The following is a 21,416-nucleotide window of genomic DNA, read 5'->3' on the forward strand; positions in this document are numbered from 1 at the left end:
CTGCATGATCCTCCTGTCTCCGCCTCCCAAGCACGGGGATTACAAGCGTGCGCCACCACGCCCGGCTTATTCTTTATTATGAAACAGGGTCTCACTGAGTTGCAAAGAGCCTCACTAAGTAGTAGCTGAGGCTGTCCCTGAACTGCGATCCTCCTGTCCCAGCCTCCCAAATGGTGGGATGACAATCGCTGCACCACCATGCCTGGTTTTTAAAAATTTAAGGACTTGATGTCTAGCCAGGAGGAGACAGAATGCCCCTGGGTTCAATTCCCAGTACCATTAAAAGAACAAAACAAAGCCCAAAAACCTTCTAATAGGAAGGACTAAGTATGTTAATATTTACGAAGAGCCCGGGCACAAAGCACTCTCTCAGCGAGGTATCTACCTACGTGTGAATACGCAGACATAACTAAATGAAAGCTTCTCGTCAGGGTTAGAGAATCCACGTTTATTAGAAAGATTCCAACACAAAAGGAAGGAGTGCAGTGAGGGCCCAGCCCACCCGCACCCTCCCGTCCACAGACGCCACCATCAGTTTGTACCAGGCAAACTGGCTCCTTCCCCTGCGGGGCTCACGGCTGAACAGGACGCGCGCCCTAGTCCTCGGGGCACTGCAGGAGGTCGTAGGTCACGTAGCCCACCTGGTCCACCTGGTTCACCTCGTTCCGGGAACTCACGCGCCAGTAGAATCGGTCCTGGCAGAAGTAGGCTTTCTCTGCGGGGGACGGGCAAGGGTGAGCACGGCGGTTCCTGCCCTCCCACATCCACTCTAGAGAAAGAGGCAGGAGCTCTCCGACCCCCCTCCCCGGCCTTTCTAGACCTTTCCTTGGTTTTCACATAGCACCCCATCTCCTCCACCCGCCGGTGAGATGCTGGAGACCCTGATGCCCGCCCCAAGTCTGGCACGCAGTAAGTGCGCATACGCATTTTGTGAATGAGCCAGCAAGTAAGTGAATGGATGGCCTATCTTAATTCTCAGAACAATTCATTCACCTTTCATTCATTGATAAAATCTATGCATTCATTCAAAGAATATTTATTGGAGTTGAAGGGGTGGCTCAAAGATAGATTACTTGACCAGCCTGAACAAGGCTCTGGGCGCCATTCAGCCCGGAAAATTTTTTACCAAAACCTACTATGGGCCCGCCGGGCGTGGTGGCGCACGCTTGTCATCCCCACGCTTGGGAGGCGGAGACAGGAGGATCGCGCGGGTTCGAAGCCAGCCTCGCTGGCTTAGGAGACCCTGTTTCCAAATAAAAAAATATAAAATAGGTCTGGGAGTGTAGCCCGGAGGTAGAAGGGCTTCCAGGAACCCCAGTACCACAAAAAAAAAAAAAACCTACTATGGGCCGAACATTGTTGGAAGTACTAGGGAAAAAATACAGGCATGATACTGATTGTGTGTGTGTGTGTGTGTGTGTGTGTGTGTGTGTGTGTGTGTGACTCAGGATTGAACCCAGGAGCATTCTACCTTTGAGCTGTACTCACAGGCCTATTTTATTTTTATTTTGAGACAGGGAGGGTCTTGCTAGGTTGATGGGAGTCTCACTACTTGCTGAGGCTGTCCTCAAACCTGTAATCCTCCTATCTCAGCCTCCAAAGTACTGGGTCAGACCCGTCACTTGCTTTGGCCTTGGAATGGTTTGGGGTCACCCCTCGGTCCACTGCCCTGCACTCCTAATCCTCCCTACTTGCAGGGAATTCACCAATGGTGGCTGGACAGCCAGTCTGGCTTGGGCTGGAGTGCTTGAAAGAAGAGGGTGAAAAAAAACCTGCTAGATTCAAAAAAGATTTTGTCAGGAGCATCAACCGACCTTGTCAGCTGATAAGATGGGAGCCGCGCAAGAGAAAAGCGAATATAACTCTAGATATCATCCCCGCTTTATAGATGGAGAAACGGGCTCCCAGGAGGATAGCGGCGACCGGCCCCAAAACACAGCTCTGAACCGCCGCCATCTTAACTGTGTTCCCAGTAACAGGCAGAGCTTGTCCCGTTAGGCACCGATGACCAACGCCCAGTGAAGACGTGCAGCTCCTCGAAAACCATGTGACTCGTGCTGGGGGAAGCCGCCCCCATACATACTGAAGGGGATCCTTCAATATGAAGCAGATCTGGGTCCTAGGCCCCAGATACACCCCTGGATCCCTGGATGACCTGGCCAAGGTCTCCGGGTCTACAGGAAGCTCATCAGTGCTGGGGCTTTTGCCTCAATTTCCAGGATTCACTCTTTCTTTCCTTCCTCCTTCCTTCCTTCCTTCTTTCTTTCTTTCTTTTTTCCTTCTTTTTTAATTTTTTTTTTTCGGGTCTGGGGATGGAACCCAGGGGCATCCAACCTCCGAGCTACACCCCCTGCCCTATTTTTTATTCTTTATTTTGAAACCGGGTCTCACTGAGTTGCAGAAGGGCTCCCTAAGTAGCTGAGGCCGTCGGGGAACCGTGATCCTCAGGTCTCAGCCTCCCCAATGCTGGGATGACAAGCGTGCGCCACCACGCCCGGCTCCTCCTTTCTTCCTTTTGAATTTGACCAATTACTACTAGGGCAGGGGAGTCCCCTGCCCCACCCACGTCGCAGCCTCACCTTGGTACTGGAAGATGTCGTGCGTGTTCAAGGGCACCCCGGGGAACATCTGGTCCACCTGGGTGGAGCTCTGAGAATCCACCTTCTGCGTCTTCACGTCGAACCTGCAGGCAGGTGCGGAGGGGACAGTGCTAAGGCCGCGGGCGGGCGGGAGGGGGGGGCGTCCGGGCTCCCCTGCCGGGCCGCCTGGCACTCACCTCCAGAACCGCTGCCCGCTGAAGAGCAGCGCCTTACCCCCACCGCGCGGGAGGACCCCGGTGACCCGCGCCACCTCGGGGCCCAGGCCCAGCTTCTCCAGGCGCCTGGGGCCCAGCACCGACGTGCCCGTGTACACCCACACTTGGCGCCCTGCAGGGGAGAAGGGAGAGAGACGCCCACCCTCCTTGACTATCCGCAGGGAGAGGCCGGCGAGGCCTTCCCTAGCCCTAGTCTCTGTACCCAGGGGTCAGATGGCTGCAGGGTCGGGGAGGAGAGGGACCAAAATGCAAGGCCCCTGTGCACGTATTAAGCTGTGTCCGCCGGGAGGGGGCGCCCTTTTGATCGAGGTGTGTCCCCCGGGAGTCTTGATCCTGTTTGGCAGATGGAGGTTGAGGGATTGCAGAGCCAGACCCGAGGAAACTAACCCGAGAAGAAAAAGATCTTCTTGGAGAGCGGGTCCTCAAAGGCAGAGTCCAGCCGGGCGGGCAGCGCGGGCCACTTGTCGGCGACGAGGAAGGGGCCCTGTAGCTGGCGCCCTCGGGCCTCGGAGAGCCGCCAGTACCTCCTGAGAACGTGCAAAGGGCAGGGGGCTGAGCGCAGGACCGAGGGCCGGGCGGGACGGGCAGCTCGGGCCCTCCTCCCAGCCCCTTCCTCATCCCCGTCCACTCCCGCTGCCCGCTCACCCTTCCTTGAAGAAATGCAGGTAGCTGCCGATTTCCACGATGGCGTCGAAAATGTTCACGTTGCAGGGATCCTCGGCCGGGTCTAGAGGCTCTGTAGGCGCCTCTGAAGGCCCGGCGGTGGGGGGGCCCGTAGGACCAGCTGAAGGGGGGCCGGTAGGGCCAGATGTGGGGGGCTCTGAAGGGCGAGCGGTGGGGGGCGCGGTGGGGCAGACCGTCGGGGGAGCCGTGGGCGGGGGCTCAGGTGCGGTGGTCGGAGGCTTCGGCTCAGGTTCAGGCCGAGGACCTGAAGAGAGATGCTGGCTGAGACCCCCTTACTCTGCAGTCTGCCCCCCAAGACCCCCCAAGCCCGTGTGAGCTGTGTGTGGCTGCTTCCCGTGCCTCAGCCTTCATATGAGGCATTATTTCTTCAGTCAGGTCCTGGGCGGGGGTCTGTGCCCAGAAGATAGGCAGCAGCCCCCACCCCTTCCAGACCAGTCGGAGCTTCGCCATGCCAGGCCTGGCGTCCGGAGCGTCATGAGCTCCCAGGATTCACGCCTCTGATTTTCAGTTATGACTCAAATTCTCCTAGAGATGCTCCCTTTTTGTGGCACTGGGGCTGGAACCCTTAGGGGCGATCTACCTCTGAGCTACACCCCCAGCCTATTTGTATTTTTATTTATGTATTTAATTTGTGTGTGTGGTGCTGGGGATTGAGCCCAGAGGGCATTCCACTTCTGAACTATACTCCCTGGCATTGTTTTTATTTTGTTTTGTTTTGTTTTAATGGTACTGGGGGTTCCTGGAAACCCTTCTACCTCCGGGCTACACTCCCAGACCTATCTTATATTTTTATTTGGAAACAGGGTCTCTTAAACCAGTATGGCTGGCTTTGCACCCGCGGGATCCTCCTGTCTCCGCCTCCCAAGTGTGGGGATTACAAGCGTGTGCCACCACGCCCTGCGGTTTTTCTTTTTTTTAAACAAGGACTTGCTAAATTGCTGAGGATGTCCTCCATCCAGTGATCCTCTCGTCTCAGCCTCCCAAGGACTGAGATTACAACCACGCTCAGCTCTCCTGGGTCCCTTAGTGCCCTCTCCAAGCTGACCAGGCAGCGACTGTGCCCAGGCCCTACCCGGGATGGAGAGGTCCCAACTCTACCAGGCCCCATTCCCGGGGTCCTGTGACTGAGCCACACCCTCTGCTCTCGGATCCCGGTCCCACATTCTCACCATAGAGATGCTGGATGCCCTGCACGTCGTCCTCGTGCAGCGGGGAGCCCTCCAGGTAGCGGTACATGGGGTACATGAGCGCCTCTGGCACGGAAGAGTGGTCCAAGCCCAGCGCGTGGCCAAACTCGTGCGCCGCCACGAGAAACAGGCTGTATCCTGGAGCGAAGAGGAGGCGTGGGAGGTGAGCGCCAGGCGGGGCCCCCAGCCCGGGCCACCCACTGCCACCACCCAGCCGCCCGGAGCCTCGAACCCACCGCCCCACCTTGGTCTGGGCAGAAGCCCCACTTCTTGTCGCTGTCGAAGCTGGAGGTGGTGGCGCACCAGAGGCGCCCATCATGGCGACCCTCGCTGGTACAGGTAGAGTACTCCTTGCCCAGGAAGACGAAGGGAAAGACACACAGCTCCCCCGCGGAGTTGCCCCCGATCACCGTCGCGTCGGCTGGGGAGAGCCAGGGCCTTGGGTGAGCAGGGCGGGCGAGTCCCATAAAGTGCCAGGGGCGGAGGTGGGGCGAGCCCAAAGAACCGCTAGATAATCCATCCAGTGGCCTGGATTTAAGGCCTACGGGGCACTGTGGAGCACGGCTGAGCCCAGGAAACACTCGCGGTCAGGAGCTGGGACGCGAGACCGAGAAGCAGCCGCAGGCTGCGCAAGAAAGGCCACGCCTGGCTGGTGAGGCTGTGGCTAAGAAGTCAGGGCGATGGGCGGAGGAGGAGGGCAGGGACCAAAGTCTGGGCGGGAGAGCCACGCCTGGGCAGGATGGCGGAGCGGGTGGGTCCGGTAGGCAACAGGGGAGTGGTACCTCGGTTTGGGCAGAAGCCATAGAGCTTGTCCTGGTCGTAGTTAGCCGTCGTGGCACACCAGCGGAGGCCGTCAGAGCGCCCATCGGTGGTGCAGGCCGAGTAGGAGCGGCCCTCGAAGATGAAGGGAAACACGCAGGGCTGGCCATCTCCATTTCCGTACTGAGTGTAGAGTCCTAGGGAGGCCCGCACCGTTACCCCCAGTGCCACAAGGCTGGTTGGTTGGGGTACTGAGGATTGAACCCAGGGGCATTCTACCTCCAAGCTACCACCCCACCCTATATTTATTTATCTACTTATTTACATATTTATTTATTTTGGCACTAGAGGTTGAACCCAGAGATATTATATCCCTGAACTACACCTCCAGCCCTATTTTAATATTTATTTATTTATTTATTTATTTATTTTGCGGTACTAGGGATAAACCCAGGGGCAGTCTACCTCTGGGCTACACCCCCAGCCCTACTCTTTTAGAATTATTCATTATTTTGAAACAGGGTCCCACTGAGTCGCAAAAGGGCCTCACTAAGGACGAGAGGCTGCCATCTTCCTGACTCCATCTCCCAAGTACTGGAATTACAGGCGTCCACCACCATGCCCGGCTAGCTCTTTTTATTTTGAATCACGGGCGTCTGGCTAAATTGCTGAAGGTGAGGCTGGTCTCCAAGAACCTGCGAGCCTCCTGTCTCAGCCTCCCAAGTTACTGGCTGGGACCCGCCGACCCTCATTTCGCAGACGAGGAAACTGGGGCCAGAGTGCAGGAGAGAGGCCCACAGCGCTGGGGCAAAGATGGATTGAGACCTGAGATGCTGGCCCCCTCCCGCCTCGCCGCCCTCCCACACTCACTCTCGCTGGGGCAGAAGCCGAACTTGCGGTCGGTGTCGTAGTCCGCGGTGGTACTGCACCAGGGCGCGCCGTCCGTGCGTCCGTCGGTGGTGCAGGCGGTGTAGCCGCGGCCCTCAAAGGTGAAGGGAAAGTGGCAGGGGGCTCCGTCTGCGTTTCCAAAGAAGGTCGGAACCACTGTGGGAGGAAAGAGGCCGGAGGAGCTGTTTTATTGATTGATTGATTGATTGATTGATTGTGGTACTGGGGATGGAATCCAGGGGCATTTTACCTCCAAGCTACAACCCCAGCCCTAATTTTTAGTTTGTTTGTTTATTTATTTATTTATTTTGCAGTACTGGGGATGGAACCCGGGGCATTCTATCCCAGAGCTACACTCCCAGCCCTATTTTTTATTCTTTATTTTGAAACAGGGTCTCACTGAGTTGCAAAGGGCCTCACTAAATATCTGAGGCTGACGGGAGGCCGGCGCTGAGGCTGGGGCGCTAAGCGACCGGGAGGGCTCAAGATCTCACCGACGCCCTGGCCGAGGGACCACAGCTCGTCGTCGTCGAAGTGGGCATCGCCCTGAATGCCGGGGCCGGGAGGGAAGGCGTGTGCCAGCAGCCCGTCCTTCCCGTCGAAGGGATACCCGTCTCCGTGCTCTGAAGAAGCGGGTGGAGAGAAGGGAGTCAGCCCCAAACACGGCCCAGGGCCCCGCGCCCAGCTCCAGGAGGGGGCCGCGGTCGGCATCCCCGGCGCCCCCTCCTCCGACCCTCACCCGCGACCCCGAACTGAATGACGATGTCGGCTTCCAGGCCGTGCACGCGCGTGAAGGTGAGCGGGGTCACCGCGCTCCAGACCGCGAAGGCGCGAGCGAAGGCGTCCTCGATGACAGCCCGCGGCAGGTCTTCCGAGTAGTTCTGGATCCTGTCGAGGGAGGGAAAAGTCCGGAGCGAGGGGCTGGGGCGGGGCGGCGGCGACGCCCCAAAGCTCAGGGTCTTACACACACACACACACACACACACACACACACACACACGGTGCCCCTGTGCCTATTTCCCAGGAGGGAAAACCGAGGCTCAGTGGTGGAGCCCTTTGCTCCGGGTCATACATTAAATAGTGAACCTTGTGCCGGGTGTGGGGGCACACGCCTGTAATCCCAGTACTTGGGAGGCTGAGACCGGAGGATGGCAGGCTTGAGATCAGCCTCAGATATTTAGTGAGGCCCTTTGCAACTCAGTGAGACCCTGTTTCAAAATAAAGAATAAAAAATAGGGCTGGGAGTGTAGCTCTGGGATAGAATGCCCCGGGTTCCATCCCCAGTACTGCAAAATAAATAAATAAATGAATAAATAAATAAACTAAAAATTAGGGCTGGGGTTGTAGCTTGGAGGTAAAATGCCCCTGGGTTCCATCCCCAGTACCTCAATCAATCACTCACTCACTCAATCAATCAATCAATCAATAAATAAATAAATAAATAAAAATGGAGCTGGGCATAGTGGCAGCTGCTTATAATACCAGTACTTTAGAGGCTGAGACAGAAGGAGTGCAGGTTTGAGGCCAGCCTCAGCTACTTAGTGAGACCCTCCCCACCTTAGTGAGCCCCTGTTTCACAATAAAGAATGAAAAAAATAGGGCTGGAGGTGTAGCTTGGAGGTAGAATGCCCCTGCGTTCAATTCCCAATAGCACAAAAAAGGGGGGGGGGGGCTGGAGGTATAGCTCAGCAGAATGCCCTGGGTTTAATCCACAATACCACAAAATAAAATATAATAACAATGATAATAATAATAATTTTTAAAGGGCTGGGAGTGTAGCTCATAGGTAGAATGCCGCTGGGTTCAATTCACACACACACACACACACACACACACACACACACACACACACACACATCTGCAGTCCTAAGTATGTGCACCCCAGCCCGAGGCAGACCTGCCTCCAGCCGCCGCCCTGGCCCCGGCCCGCTCACCAGTACGTGATGTTGTGGTGGTGCCATTTGAGGTCTCCCTCAAACGTCTGGAACCTGCCCAGGTCTGGGACCCCGCAGCGCGGGGCGCGGATGGCCGCCAGGGTGGTGCTGTCCAGCTCCCCGGTCTCGGGCAGGGACAGCTGTTTCTGCAGAAGCAGCAGCGCCGAGCGCAGGGACGTCCCGTCCGTGTTTATCTCGGCCACGCGAGTGTAGCCATAGCGGAACAGGTATTCCTGTGGATGGGGCAGGGCCGTCACTGCTGTGAGCCTCGTCTCTGCCCTTCAGGCAGAGGCATTAAACCCGGATAGCGGATAGCGGCGCCTTCTCCCCACCCCGCTACCCCCTACCCTGCAGACGCAGTCCTCCTTCCCCCCTGGGATGACCTTGGCCCGTGCCCACCCCAGGCCTCGGCCTTTTCTCCGAAGCCTCCAGGGCCCCAACACCATTTCCTACTGGCCCCTAAGAAACTTCATTGCAGATTTCTGCCATACTGCCCACACAAGCCCATCACCCCGACATGTCCCTCAACCTCTCCCCGGCCCCACGCCCTCTATGGGACCCTGCACCCTCCCTGGCCAGCCCTTCCCAACTCTCCACCGGGACACTCGCCTACCTGCGCCAGCTGCGTGTCCGTGAGACTGCTGGCTTTCAGGTCTCTGGGGAAGACCACAAAGGTAGGCTGGCGCCGTGGAGGAGCGGCCAGGCAGCGGCCCAGCACCAGGAGCGCCAGGACCAGGGGCTGCCAGGGGCTCATGGCGAGGCTCATGTCTGGCTGTGGCTGGCCTCGCAGGGGCTTTAAGGAGGCTAGGACTCGGTGACCCCGCCCCTCCCTCCAGGCGGTGCTGACTCAGGGTGTGTGTGTGTGTGTGTGTGTGTGTGTGTGTGTGTGTGTGTGTGAAGGCAAAGGAGACTTCTTACACCACCTCCTCCACTCCTGGTACCCGCAGTCTCCCCTGCCAAGTCAGGCAGGACCCCAGACCTTCAGGAAACCGCAGGCACTCAGGGGAGGGGTTGGTTTTGCAAATTGAAAAGGGTAGAAAAGGGTAATGAGGCTGGAAGACTCCCCCAGCCTTAAATCGGAAGGCCTCCGCCAAGAGAACGGCTGGGAGTCACCCAGGACCTCTTCCCAGACTCCGAGAGATCCCGGGCCGGCTGTCTTAGCCGCAAGCCCTCCCTCTCCAGTCCCGCCCGGAGCCCCTTCCCGCTCCAGGATCCTCCCATCCCTGAAACCCTGAAAACCTTGCTGGACTCAGCTCTGTGGGACACAAATTGGGGAATTTCTCTTGGGCAAACCCCCGCCTTCAGGATGGGAGAGGGAGAAGTTTGCTGCCTTTTTTAGCAGCAGCGGCAGCTTCTGCTTCCTTCAGGCCTCCGGCAAATGTCTTCAACAGTCTAGATCTGTTGTCTCCACTGTGAAGAATGGACCCCCCGGCCGGGACACGGTGGCTCAGGCTTGTAATCCCAGTACTTGGGAGGCTGAGACAGGAGGATCGCAGGTTCGAGGACAGCCTCAGCAAGTAGTGAGACTTTCATCAACCTGGCGAGACCCTGTTTCGAAATAAAAATAAAGTAGGGCTGGGGGTATAGCTCAGAGGTAGAATGGCTCTGGATTCAATCCACAAATAAATTTAAAAAATGGACCTCTTGTCCCTAAATCGACGTGTGGATAAAATGAGATTAAACCTATAAAATGCTTACTACAGTGTATGTAGTAAGTACTCGGCTGATAGTGGTGACTGTTTTTTTGTTGTTGGCACTGGGTATTGAGCCCCCACAGAGATGAGGGATGGGAAGGTCCTGCTTCTGAGCTATATCCCCTACGCCCTTTTATTTTTTTGTTTTGAAATGAGGTCTCTCTAAATTTCTGAGGGTCTAAGTTGCTGAAACTGTCCTCAAACCTGCAATCCTCCTGCCTCAGCCTCCCAAGTACTTGCAGGCGCGAGCCACTGCGCCTGGCAAACTTGGCATTTTGTGTGTGTGGCGGGGGGGGGGATACTGGGGATGGAAAACCCAGGGGCATTCTACCTCTGAGCTACACCCTCAGTCCCATTTTTTTATTCTTTATTTTGAAACAGCGTCTCACTGAGTTGCAAAGGACCTCACTAAGTAGCTGAGGCTGTCCGCGAACCACGATCCTCCTGTCTCAGCCTCCCGAATGCTGGGAAAACTCGGCATTCTTGACGCTTGGGGCCGGATGGCTCTTCACTCTGAGGGACTGTCCTGTGCATCGGAGGATGTCTACCAGCACCCTCGGCCGCTCTGCACTCTAGATGCCAGGAGTTACCCTCCCCGCAGGTTGTGACAACCAGAAATGTTGCCAAACACCCCGGGGTGAGTGGAAGGGTAGAACCACTGGTATGTGTTGATTTTTGTCTTTGTAAAGGGCCCAAAACTTCATCAGATACTCAAGCCATGGGTGACAATCCTCAAACCTCTAAAGACTATTTATTTGAGCCGGGCGTGGTGGCGCATGCTTGTCATCCCTGCGCTTGGGAGGCTGAGACAGGAGGATCGCACAGGTTCGAAGCCAGCCTCAGCTACTGAGTGAGGCTCTCAGCAACTTAGTGAGACCCTGTTTCCAAATAAAGAATAAAATAGGTCTGGGAGTGTAGCCCGGAGGTAGAAAGCCTCTGGGTTCCCCAATACCAAAAAATAATAAGAAAGAAAGAAAGAAAGAAAGAAAGAAAGAAAGAAAGAAAGAAAGAAAGAAAGAAAAGGAAGGAAGGAGCCAGGCTTGTTTGCACATGCTTGTAATTCCAGCATTTGGGAGGCTGAGACAGGAGGATCACAGGCTCAAGGCCAGCCTCAGCTTGCTTTTTTTTTTGTTGCAGTACTGGGGGTGGAACCCAGGAGCATTCTATCTCAGAGCTATACCCCCAGCCCTACTTTTTATTCTTTATTTTGAAACAGGGAACAGGGTCTCACCAAGTTGTGAAGTTGTGGAGGCCTCACTAAGTAGCTGAGGCTGGCCACAAACCTGCAATCCTCCTATATCAGCCTCCCAAGCACTGGGATCACAAGCGTGCACCACCTTGCACCCGGCCAGCCTCGGCTTCTTAGTGAGGGCCTCCACAACTTACTGAGACCTTGTTTCAAAACAAAGAACAAGCCAAGTTTGGTGGCTTCTGCCTATAATCTCAGTACTTGGGCAGCTGACACAGGAGGATCGCAGGTTCAAGGACAGCCTCAGCAAGTAGTGAGACTCTCACCAACCTCGTGAGACCTTGTGTCAAAATAAAAATAAAATAGGGCTGAGAGTGCAGCTGGTAGGTAAAATGCCCCCCAGGTTTCTCCCCAGTACAAAAAAGAAAGAAAGAAAGAGAGAAGAAAGAAGAAAGGAAGGAAGGAAGGAAGGAAAATACCTTTGAGCTGGGGGTTGCTCAAAGGTAGAATGACCCTGGTTCAATCCTCAGTTCTGCAAAAAAAAAATAATAATAATAATAATAATAATAATAATAATAATAATAATAAAAGAATAAACTGGCCGTGATAGCGCAGGCCTGTAATCCCAGTACTTGGGAGGCTGAGCCAGGAGGACCACAGGTTCGAGGACAGCCTCAGCAAGTAGTGAGACTCATCGACTTAGCAAGATCTTATTTCAAAATAAAAAATAAAATAGAGCTGGGGGTTAGCTTGGAGGTAGAATGCCTCTGGGTTCGATCCCTAGTAATTAATATAGATATGTATGTAAATAAAATATAAGAATAAGATAGGGCTGGAGGTGTAGCCCCTGGGTTCAATCCTCTGTACTTAGAAAAAAAATACCCTTCTCTGCTCACAACCCCTACAACTTCCTCTCCCCTCTCAGTCCCCACCAAGGGGAACTTGGGAGAGCTTGGCTTTCAACACGCGGGGTCAGGAAGTGGTTCCGCTTACCACATCCCCTTCCCCACTTCCCCAGCCCCTCCTTCCAGTACCACGGCAGAGTTCAGCCAAGGCCCAGGAGAGGAGGCAGAGGGCAGGATGCACCCACCGGGCCCCCACTAGAATCACGGCTTGGCTCTGCCCTTGACTCAGGTGGCCCCCACCCCCCATCGGGATGGGGAGGGCTGGCCCGAGCCCTGAGTCACCAGCTGGGAGACACAGGGCCCCGAGCGGGCTCCGCCCCTGAGTATGAGGCATCTCTCCCGGTCGAGGATGGGGAACTCCGTGCCTGACTCTCCTAAAACACCAGAGAGGGAGGGGCAGCCAGGCCTGGGAGCCCTGGCAGGATGTGGGGGAGACACCCCCGTGTCTGGAATGAAGCTTAGGGGAGGCTTTGCCCCAGGGGAGCACCACTCAGGGCCACCCGCCCAGCCGCAAATACACCCATCATCCCCAGCCCAAGGCGGTGGCAATTCCATAATGCTGCCTCCATCTTACCTGGGAACACCTCCAGGACAAAAGTTACGTCAGGCTTAGGACTCAGATCTCTGGGGCTCGGATTTTGGCTCCTGCCAGGCGTACGCTGCGTGACCTTAGGTAACTAACTTCGCCTCTCTGAGCCTCTAGCTCTTCACTTGTAAAACGGGAAAGGCAGAGGTGCGCCTCAGTGGTGGAGTGTGTGCTTGGCATGTACAAGGCTCTGGGTTTGATCCCCAGCACCAGAGAAATAATAATCATGATTAAATAAATTAAATAGGGGAGCCGGGCGTGGGGGCGCAAGCTTGTCATCCCCGCGCTTGGGAGGCAGAGACAGGAGGATCGCAATTTGAGGCCAGCCTCAGCTACTTAGGCCCTCCACAACATAGTGAAACCCTGTTTCAAAATAAAGACTAAGCCAGGAGTGGTGACACAAGCTTGTAATCCCAGTATTCGGGAGGCGGAGACTGGAGGATCAGGGTTCTCGGACAGCCTCAGCTACTTAGTGAGGTCCTTCGCAACCTAGTGAGACTCTGTTTCAAAAAATATAAAGACTAGAGCCAGGCGTGGTGGCGCACGCTTGTAATCCCCGCGTTAGGGAGGCGGAGACAGGAGGATCGCGCAGGTTTGAAGCCAGCCTCGCTGGCTTAGGAGACCCTGTTTCCAAATAAAAATATAAAATGGGTCTGGGAGTGTAGCCCGGAGGTAGAAGGGTTCCAGGAACCCCAGTACCACAAAGAAAAAAGAAAATATAGAGAGAAAGACTAAAAACTAGACTGGGTTCCATTCCCAGTACTGAAAGAAAGAAGGAAGGAAGGAAAGAAAGAAAGAAAGAAAGAAAGAAAGAAAGAAAGAAAGAAAGAGGAAAATTATGAAAAATGGGGGCTTTCTTCATTGGTTAATATCTATAAAAAGTGGCTTTAAACATAATATAAAGCCCTATGCCCCCAGGCGTGGTGGTCCATGTTTGTAATGCCATTACTTGGGAGGCTGATACAAGAGGATCACAGGTTCGAAGCCAGCCTCAGCTACTTAGTGAGGCTCTTTGCAGCAACTCAGTGAGACCCTGTTTCAAAGCAAAGAATAAAAAATAGGAGCCGGGCGTGGTGGCGCACGCTTGTAATCCCAGCATTCGGGAGGCTGAGACAGGAGGATCGAGGTTCGCGGACAGCCGCAGCTACTTAGTGAGGCCCTCTGCAACTCAGTGAGACCCTGTTTCAAAATAAAGAATAAGCCTCAGCTACTTAGTGAGGCTCTCAGCAACCTAGTGAGACCCTGTTTCCAAATAAAATATAAAAAAGGTCTGGGAGCATAGCCCGGAGGTAGGAAACCTCTGGGTTCCACCCCCAGTACCACCAAAATAAATAAATAAAGAAAGAAAGAAAGAAAGAAAGAAAGAAAGAAAGAAAGAAAGAAAGAAAGAATAAAAAATAGGGCAGGGGTGTAGCTCAGAGGTCAAATGCCCCTGGCTTCCATCCCCAGGACCACAAAAATAAATAAATAAATAAATAAATAAATAATAAAATAAAATAAGATTGGGGACATCGTCGAGAAGTAGAATGCCCCTGGCTTCAACGCTCAGTAACACACACACACGCGCGCGCACACACACACACACACACACACACACACACACACATACATACACGCCCTACATCCAGCATTAACATCAGCTACCCTCCTCAGGCGCCCTCGCTTGCATGGGAGCTTTGGCCCCACTACTCTCTCTGGTGGGCCGAGTGGACTCCGGGCAAGGCGCTGAGCGGCCCGGGCCATGCTTGGGCAGTGCCAGAAAGAAGGCCCGCCGGACTCCAGGTCTGAGCTGCCTCTGCCTACGTTGCTCTCTCAGAATAAATTCTCTACTTTCGCCCTCTGGTATCCGCGGATTTCATTCTTAGATGAGGACTGGGTAAGGACCTCGCTGTCATCACCAGATCCTGCGTGTGTCCCTGGCTACCTAGGTTTGCGAGGATGTGGAATGGATGCTCGGGGGTGGGGGTACACCCCTGACAGCTCTTCTAGCTCCGTAGCATCCCCCCGTCATCTGGTTTGCCTGGTACAGTAGATCCTTCTAGGGTCCTCTTTGAATCTGAGCATTCGTGGAAGGCAGGGGTCACGAGCCGTTTTCGGGGTGACGGGCTCCAGGCTCAGAGAAGTGTTCAAAGTTGCTCACTGTCACCCAGCCGGTGAGTGACAGACTCTGCGTCGGCCTTCTGACTCCGCATCCCGTGCTAAGAGCAGGTCACCGGCTTTGGCAAGAAGGAAGTCCCTGGGGGAAGCAGTCTGGGGCCAGGAGGGGCGGCTGCTCAGAAGCTGGTCTGGAGAGGGTCAAGCCTAGGAACCACAAAGAGGACCAGTGTGGTGCATGGTGCCGGGCTCTGAAGAAAAATAGATAAAAAGGGTGGGGGGGATAAGAAAGTAAGGTAAAGCCAGGTATGGTGGTGCACGCTTGTAATCCTGGTAGTTGGGAGACTGAGACAGGAGGATCGCGGTTCGCAGACAGCCTCAGCTACTTAGTGAGGTCCTTTGCAACTCAATGAGACCCTATTTCAAAATAAAGAATAAAAAATAGGGCTGGGGGTGTAGCTCAGAAGTAGAATGCCCCTGGGTTCCATCCCCAGTTCCGAAAAAATAAAAGAATATGCTTGGGGTCCTACCAAGCAGGTGCACTCCCCAAATACACACTAAAGCAAAATCGGTTTTGCTGGGTGTGGTGGCACACACCTGTAATCCCAGTACTGTGGAGGCCAAAGCAAGAGGATCTCAGGTTTGAGGACAGCCTCAGCAATGTAGCAATAATCTAAGTAACCAAGGCGAAACCCTGTTTCAGAAAAATATATAAATAAATAAAAAGGGCTGGGGATATAGCACAGAGGTAGAACATCCCAGGGTTAAATCTCCCAGTACCAAAAAAAAAAAAAAAAAAGTTGTTCTTGATATTTGAAACAAATTCTCCATGCTGCCAGGGTGTGAAGAATAAGTCTTCTGAACTTCCTAGGTCACTTTAGAATTAGTGTCATGGTGTCCCTCTGCACGATACACGGAGAAGGACTCCATATTGTCAGTGACTGTGGCCCCTGGAGTTCTGATTCTCGTCCTGTTCACGATGGGGGGGGGGGCCTTAAGCCTGCGAAACCCCAAGGTTACACACTCAGTGGGGCTCAGTCCTTACTTCTGGACCCAGTGGGGAGAGGCCTGGTTCAGGAGGGAGGCGCGCGCGTAGCCCGCCGCCGGTGACTGCATCTGGCCCCTTTACCTTGGCCTCGAACCCTTTCTCACTCTCTCCCATCCAGTGGTCCTTATGGTACCTGAGAACTTGTTAGAAACCCAAAGCTTCCCAGTGTCCACCCTAGAATGACCGCATCAGGAACTCTGGGGTGGAGACCAGCGATTTTTATTATTTATTTATTTATTTATTTATTTATTTATTTTGGTGTTGGAAATTAAACCCAAGGGCATATCACCTCCAAGCTATATTTTCAGTCCTTTTTATTTTTTGGTTTTGAAAAAGGATCTTCCTAAGTTGCTGAGGGTCTGGCTAAATTGCTGAGGCTGGCTTTGAACCTGCGATCCTCCTGTCTCAGTCTCCCAAGTACCTGGATGACAAGTGTGCGCCACCGCATCCAAGCTATGGGACCAGCATTTTTTTTTTTTTTTCGTTGAGGTACTGGGGGTGGAAACCGGGGTCATTTTACCTCCGAGCTACACCCCCAGCCCTATTTTTTAGTCTTTTTATTTTTGAAACAGGGTCTCACTGAGTTGTGAAGGGCCTCGCTAAGTAGCTGGGGCTGTCCGCAAACCGCGATCCTCCCGTCTCAGCCTCCCGAAGGCTGGGATGACAAACGTGCCGGCTGGGGTCAGCGGTCTTCACAAGCCTTCCAGGTGACTTGGACACAGTTGGAAACCTCTTTAGCACAGCTGCATCCCTACACCGAAAGAGAGGGCTCTGGGCTGAAATTTTTACTCCATTTCCAGTTGAGAAAACCTGGGGCTCAGAGACATGAAGCCATTTACCCAAAGTCACACAACCCATACCCAAATCAGGTGGCAATCTGGGCCTTTCAACCATAAAGCTGATACTCCTCCATACCAGCTCTCTCCCACACTGGACAGCTTTCTACAGTATTATAGCTGGGGGGGGGGGATTTAAATATTTGACACCCAGGACCTCAGGAGCCGTCAGAACTTGATTCAGTCCAGGGTTGGGGGTTGAGCGGTGCCAGGGTCCTGGGCACTTGGAAAGTTCAAAGTGGCACCTGCTGCAAATGGGTAGGGGACTCTTCCAATATTTTCATAATGGCAGCTTGTGTACCCGCGCATGTACGCTGCGCACCCATCCTGACCGTCTAAGATTCCCGAAGCCAGCCGGGCGTGGCGGCGCACGCTTGTCATCCCAGCATTTGGGAGATTGAGACAGGAGGATCGCGGTTCGCAGACAGCCTCAGCTACTTAGTGAGGCCCTCTGCAACTCAGTGAGACCCTGTTTCAAAATAAAGAATAAAAAATAGGGCTGGGGGTGTAGCTTGGAGGTAGAATGTCCCTGGGTTCCATCCCCAGTACTGCAAAAAATAAATAAATAAATAAATAAATAAATAAATAAATAAAAATACAGTCCCAGAGAACACAGGTATGGCAGGTGATTTGTAGGATGAACATTATACTTTCCACGGTGCTTCTCAAATTTGGCTACACATAGAAATTACCTGTGACCAAACCCAGGGCCATGAATGTGCTAGGTAAATGGTCCACTACTGAGCGACATCCCCAGCTCCTGGTCTGCGATCTGGCACCATCTGCTTCCTCTTTCTTTCCTCCCCCTCCTCATTATTATCATTGTTTTGGTACTGGGGATTAAACCCAGAAGCATTCTACCTCCGAGCTACACTCCCAGCCCTATTTTATTTATTTTTTCTTATTTAAAAACAGGGTCTCACTAAGTTGCTAAGGGCCTCCCTAAGTTCCTGAGGCTGGCCTTGAACCTGTGATCCTCCTGGGTCAGCTTCCCCGAGTCCTGGGATTACAGGCATGCACCATCTTGCCCGGCTTGGTGTTTTCTTTGACCGGGGATGCCGGGGGTTTCGCCTCCTGAGCGCTGGAATTTGGGGGGAAGTTCCAGTGTTTCTGATGTGCATCCAGGGTTGAGAAGACAGGTACCCAGGGCCTCCTGGAGCATTTTCCACGGCTGCAGACTTTGAAAAAATATAGAGATTCTCGAGGGATTCTGATTCAGTAAGCAGTTTGTTCCGGAAGTGGGTGCACGATCCCCTGGTTTGGTTTAGAAATCTCAACAGGGACAGCTCCGGGGGGCTGTGGTGACCAAGAGAGAGGTTCAGAGATTGTACACTCTCTCCCCCACCCTCCCTCCACAGAGCTGAGGCAATTGCTAACACTTGAACAGGAAGGATCCAAAACCAATTTCCGTAGCTCTTCCTTCCCTGTGCTGCGGAGACATTGCTTCAAAGAACATTCTCAGAGAAAGAGCCCAAGACGCTTTCCCGACAGAGCCATTTCCAGCCCCGCCGCGGCTGGGCGGGCCTGCTCCATTAATCCTGGGACACCCTCGTGTAGATGCGATCTGCATACATTTGCATTTTGAGTTCCAGCGCCCCCACCCCTGTGGCAAGTTAGGGGGAAATAAAACTCACGTATTCACAAAGCCCGCTGCGATGTGTTCGAACCTGCACCTCACGCAGCGCTGAGCCTTTGATGCAGCCGAAGCGGGCGGTGCGGGATGCAGGGGAGCCCGCCCCGGCTCCATCTGCGTGGGTGCAGCGGGGAGGCCCGCGGAGGGGTGCTCTGGAAGCCCCCGCCCAGGGGTCTGGAAGCAGCAGCCCCAGTGGGGGCCCGCTGAGGGGCGATGCAGGGTTTTTCCAGGGGGAAAGACCTAGAGCTCCAGTAGGGGGGAGATGGGAACCCCTTTGGGGTGTGGGTGAAATTCCTTCCCATTGCTGAGGCTTGGAGACCACTCTATCCTTGGGCGCTGGTGTCTGGCAGACCCGGGTTTGAATGGCGTGACCTTGGGCCAATGACTTTCCTTCCCTGAACTTCATTTTTTTTTTTAAGCGGGTCTGAGGATGAAACCCGGGGGCTTTCAACCTCCGAGCTATACCCCACCCTGCCCTGTTTTTTGTTTTTTGGGTTTTTTTTTTTATTCTTTATTTTGAAACAAGGTCTCACTAAGTTACGGAGTGCCTCACTAAGTAGCTGAGGGTGTCCGCAAACCGTGATCCTCCGATCTCAGCCTCCCGAATCCTGGAATTATAAGTGTGTGCCACCACGCGAGGCCTTTTCTTCATATTTATTTATTTATCTATTTATTTATCTATTTATTTATCTATTTATCTATTTATTTATTTGTGGTACTGGGAGTGGAACTTAGGGGCTTTCTACCTCCGGGCTATACTCCCAGACCTATTTTATATTTTATTTGGAAACAGGGTCTCACTGGAGACCCGGCTCCATTTCTTCATCTTTATAAAAAGGTTAATACAAGCCGGGCGTGGTGGTGCACGCTTGTAATCCCAGCGCTTGGGAGGCTGAGACAGGAGGATCACATAAATCCGAAGCCAGCCTCAGCTCCTTAGGCTCTCAGCAATTTAGTGAGACCCTGTTTCCAAATAAAGTATAAAATAGGTCTGGAAGTATAGCCCAGAGGTAGAAAAGCCACTCAGTTCCACCTCTAGTACGACAAAAGGGGCGGGGGGTAATAACTAGCCGGGCATGGTTATTACGTGCCCTTGTAATCCCAGCATTTAGGAGGCTGAGACAGTAGGACCTGGCTTTGCAGCCAGCCTCAGCTACTACTTAGTGAGGCCCTCCACAACTCAGTGAGACCCTGTTTCAAAATAAAGAATTAAAAAATAATAATAAAGCTGGGGATGTAGCTTGGAGTTGGATGCCCCTGAGCTCCAACCCCAGTACCACAAAAAAAGGGGGTAAAAACTCATCACGTGGCAAGAGGAATCATGACTTTACTTGGTTACTTGAAAGACCCAGGGAGGAGGGAGACAGAGAAGGCTCCAAGGCTGTACGAGCTTTTAGAATAAAACCTGGGGAGGAAGCCCAGTGTGAGGGCGCACGCCTGTAATCCCAGCATTTGGGAGGCCGAGACAGGAGGATCGCGTTTCACCGACAGCCTCAGCTACTTAGTGAGGCCCTGTTTCAAAATAAAGAAGAAAAATAGGTCTGGGGATGTAGCTGGAAGGTGAATGCCCCTGAGCTCCATCCCCAGTCCCCCCCCCCCATAAAAAAACCTGCGGGATGGGGGGAGGTTCCAGGAAAGGGTTGCCCCCTGGCAGGGTCCACTTGCAGTCTGTGAGTTTAGATCTGCTATTTAGGGGAGATTCCACCGGTCGGAGGCGGGGAACTGGGTTAAGTAGTACGATGGGAATTTTCCACAAGCAGAGGGCCGCGATAAGCAAGGGGCTTGTCAGGACGTCTCCGGCAGGTCAAGGGACCTTATGGTGAGCAGGGGAAGGAAGGGTGTACTTGAGCAAGGCTTGGGAATTTATGGTCAGAGCAGAGACCTGCAACGTGACACGTCTTCACAAGATGGGGTTGTCAGTTTTCTTTGAGACTCTTTTTTTTTTTTTTGGTGTGTGTGTGTGTGTGTGTGTGTGTGTGTGTGTGGTACTGGGGTGGAACCCAGAGGCTTTCTACCTCCGGGGTATACTTCCAGACCTATTTTATACTTTATTTGGAAACAGGGTCTCACTAAGTTGCTGAGAGCCTCACTAAGTAGCTGAGGCTGGCTTCGAACCTGCGTGATCCTCCTGTCTCAGCCTCCCAAGCGCGGGGATTACAAGCGTGCGCCACCACGCCCGGCTCTTTGAGACTCTTAACAGTTACCCCGGCTCTGAGGCTGGGAAGGAACTCTGATGGATGCTAATGAGTGGGCACTGAGTGTGTGTGTGTGTGTGTGTGTGTTGTATGTGTGTGCACACACACAGTACTGAGGATTGAACCCAGGGGCATTCTACCTCTGAACTACATCTTTAGCCCCAATCTGAAACAGGTTCTCAGTAAGTTGCTGAGGCTGGCCTCGAACCTGTGATCCTGCTGTCAGCCTCCCAAGTACTGAGATCACAGGCGTGTGCCACCATGCCCATCTGGAACCAGTTCTTTTTTTTTTTTTTACTTTTTTGAGATGTTAGGAATGGAACCCAGGGGCATTCTACCTCTATGCTACACCTCCAGCCCTATTTTTTTATTCTTTTATTTTGAAACAGGGTCTCACCGAGTTGCAAAGGGCCTCAGTAAGTAGCTGAGGCTGTTTGCGAACTGCGATCTTCCTGTCTCGGCCTCCCAAGTGCTGGGATTACAAGTGTGCGCCACCACGCCCGGCTTTGGAATCAATTCTGATGCCTGCACCCAAGGGCCCTAATTAACCCAGGGACCCTTGTCTTCCTTCCGCTCAGCCCTGGGTGCCTGGCTTTGATTACAAGTGCCAGGAGGAGTCTCACTCCCCTACTCGGTAGAACGTCCATGGCAGCCCGGCCCCAAAGGCCTGCTGCCCTCTCTGGGCACCCCGTCCTGGTTTCTGTTCGGGCACCTCTCTTCCTGGATCTTCCTGGTTCCCAAACTCTCCGGAAAGAATCCCACAGTTCCCCTGCCTCTCTGCCTCGTCCAAATGACTGGTAACCTGGACAACCTTCTTAAGTGCATGTCTTCTGAGTGCACGGGCCTGCTGCGGCGGCCATATCAAAGAACCACAGGCTGGGTGGCTTAGACAGCAGAAAGGCATTTCCTCACCCTTCTGAAGATTAGGAGTCTAAGACCAGGGGGCCGGCCTGCTCCTGTTGAAGCCTC

General features: G+C 53.6%; 1 protein-coding gene across 1 annotated transcript; it reads right to left on the minus strand.

Moving 5' to 3' along the window:
• Window positions 1-596: 596 nt before the first annotated feature.
• On the minus strand, window positions 597-9,021 carry MMP9 (matrix metallopeptidase 9; the record flags this gene model as incomplete). Its single annotated transcript, XM_080716339.1, has 13 exons — window positions 597-715; window positions 2,580-2,683; window positions 2,777-2,927; window positions 3,203-3,342; window positions 3,461-3,743; window positions 4,669-4,824; window positions 4,931-5,107; window positions 5,469-5,642; window positions 6,316-6,489; window positions 6,828-6,956; window positions 7,073-7,221; window positions 8,268-8,500; window positions 8,881-9,021. 13 exons carry the CDS (start codon window positions 9,019-9,021, stop codon window positions 597-599), a joined length of 2,130 nt encoding a protein of 709 aa, XP_080572465.1.
• Window positions 9,022-21,416: the final 12,395 nt, after the last annotated feature.

The sequence above is a fragment of the Muscardinus avellanarius genome, assembly GCF_963383645.1.
Source record: "Muscardinus avellanarius genome assembly, chromosome: 19".
Lineage (NCBI taxonomy): Eukaryota > Metazoa > Chordata > Mammalia > Rodentia > Gliridae > Muscardinus > Muscardinus avellanarius.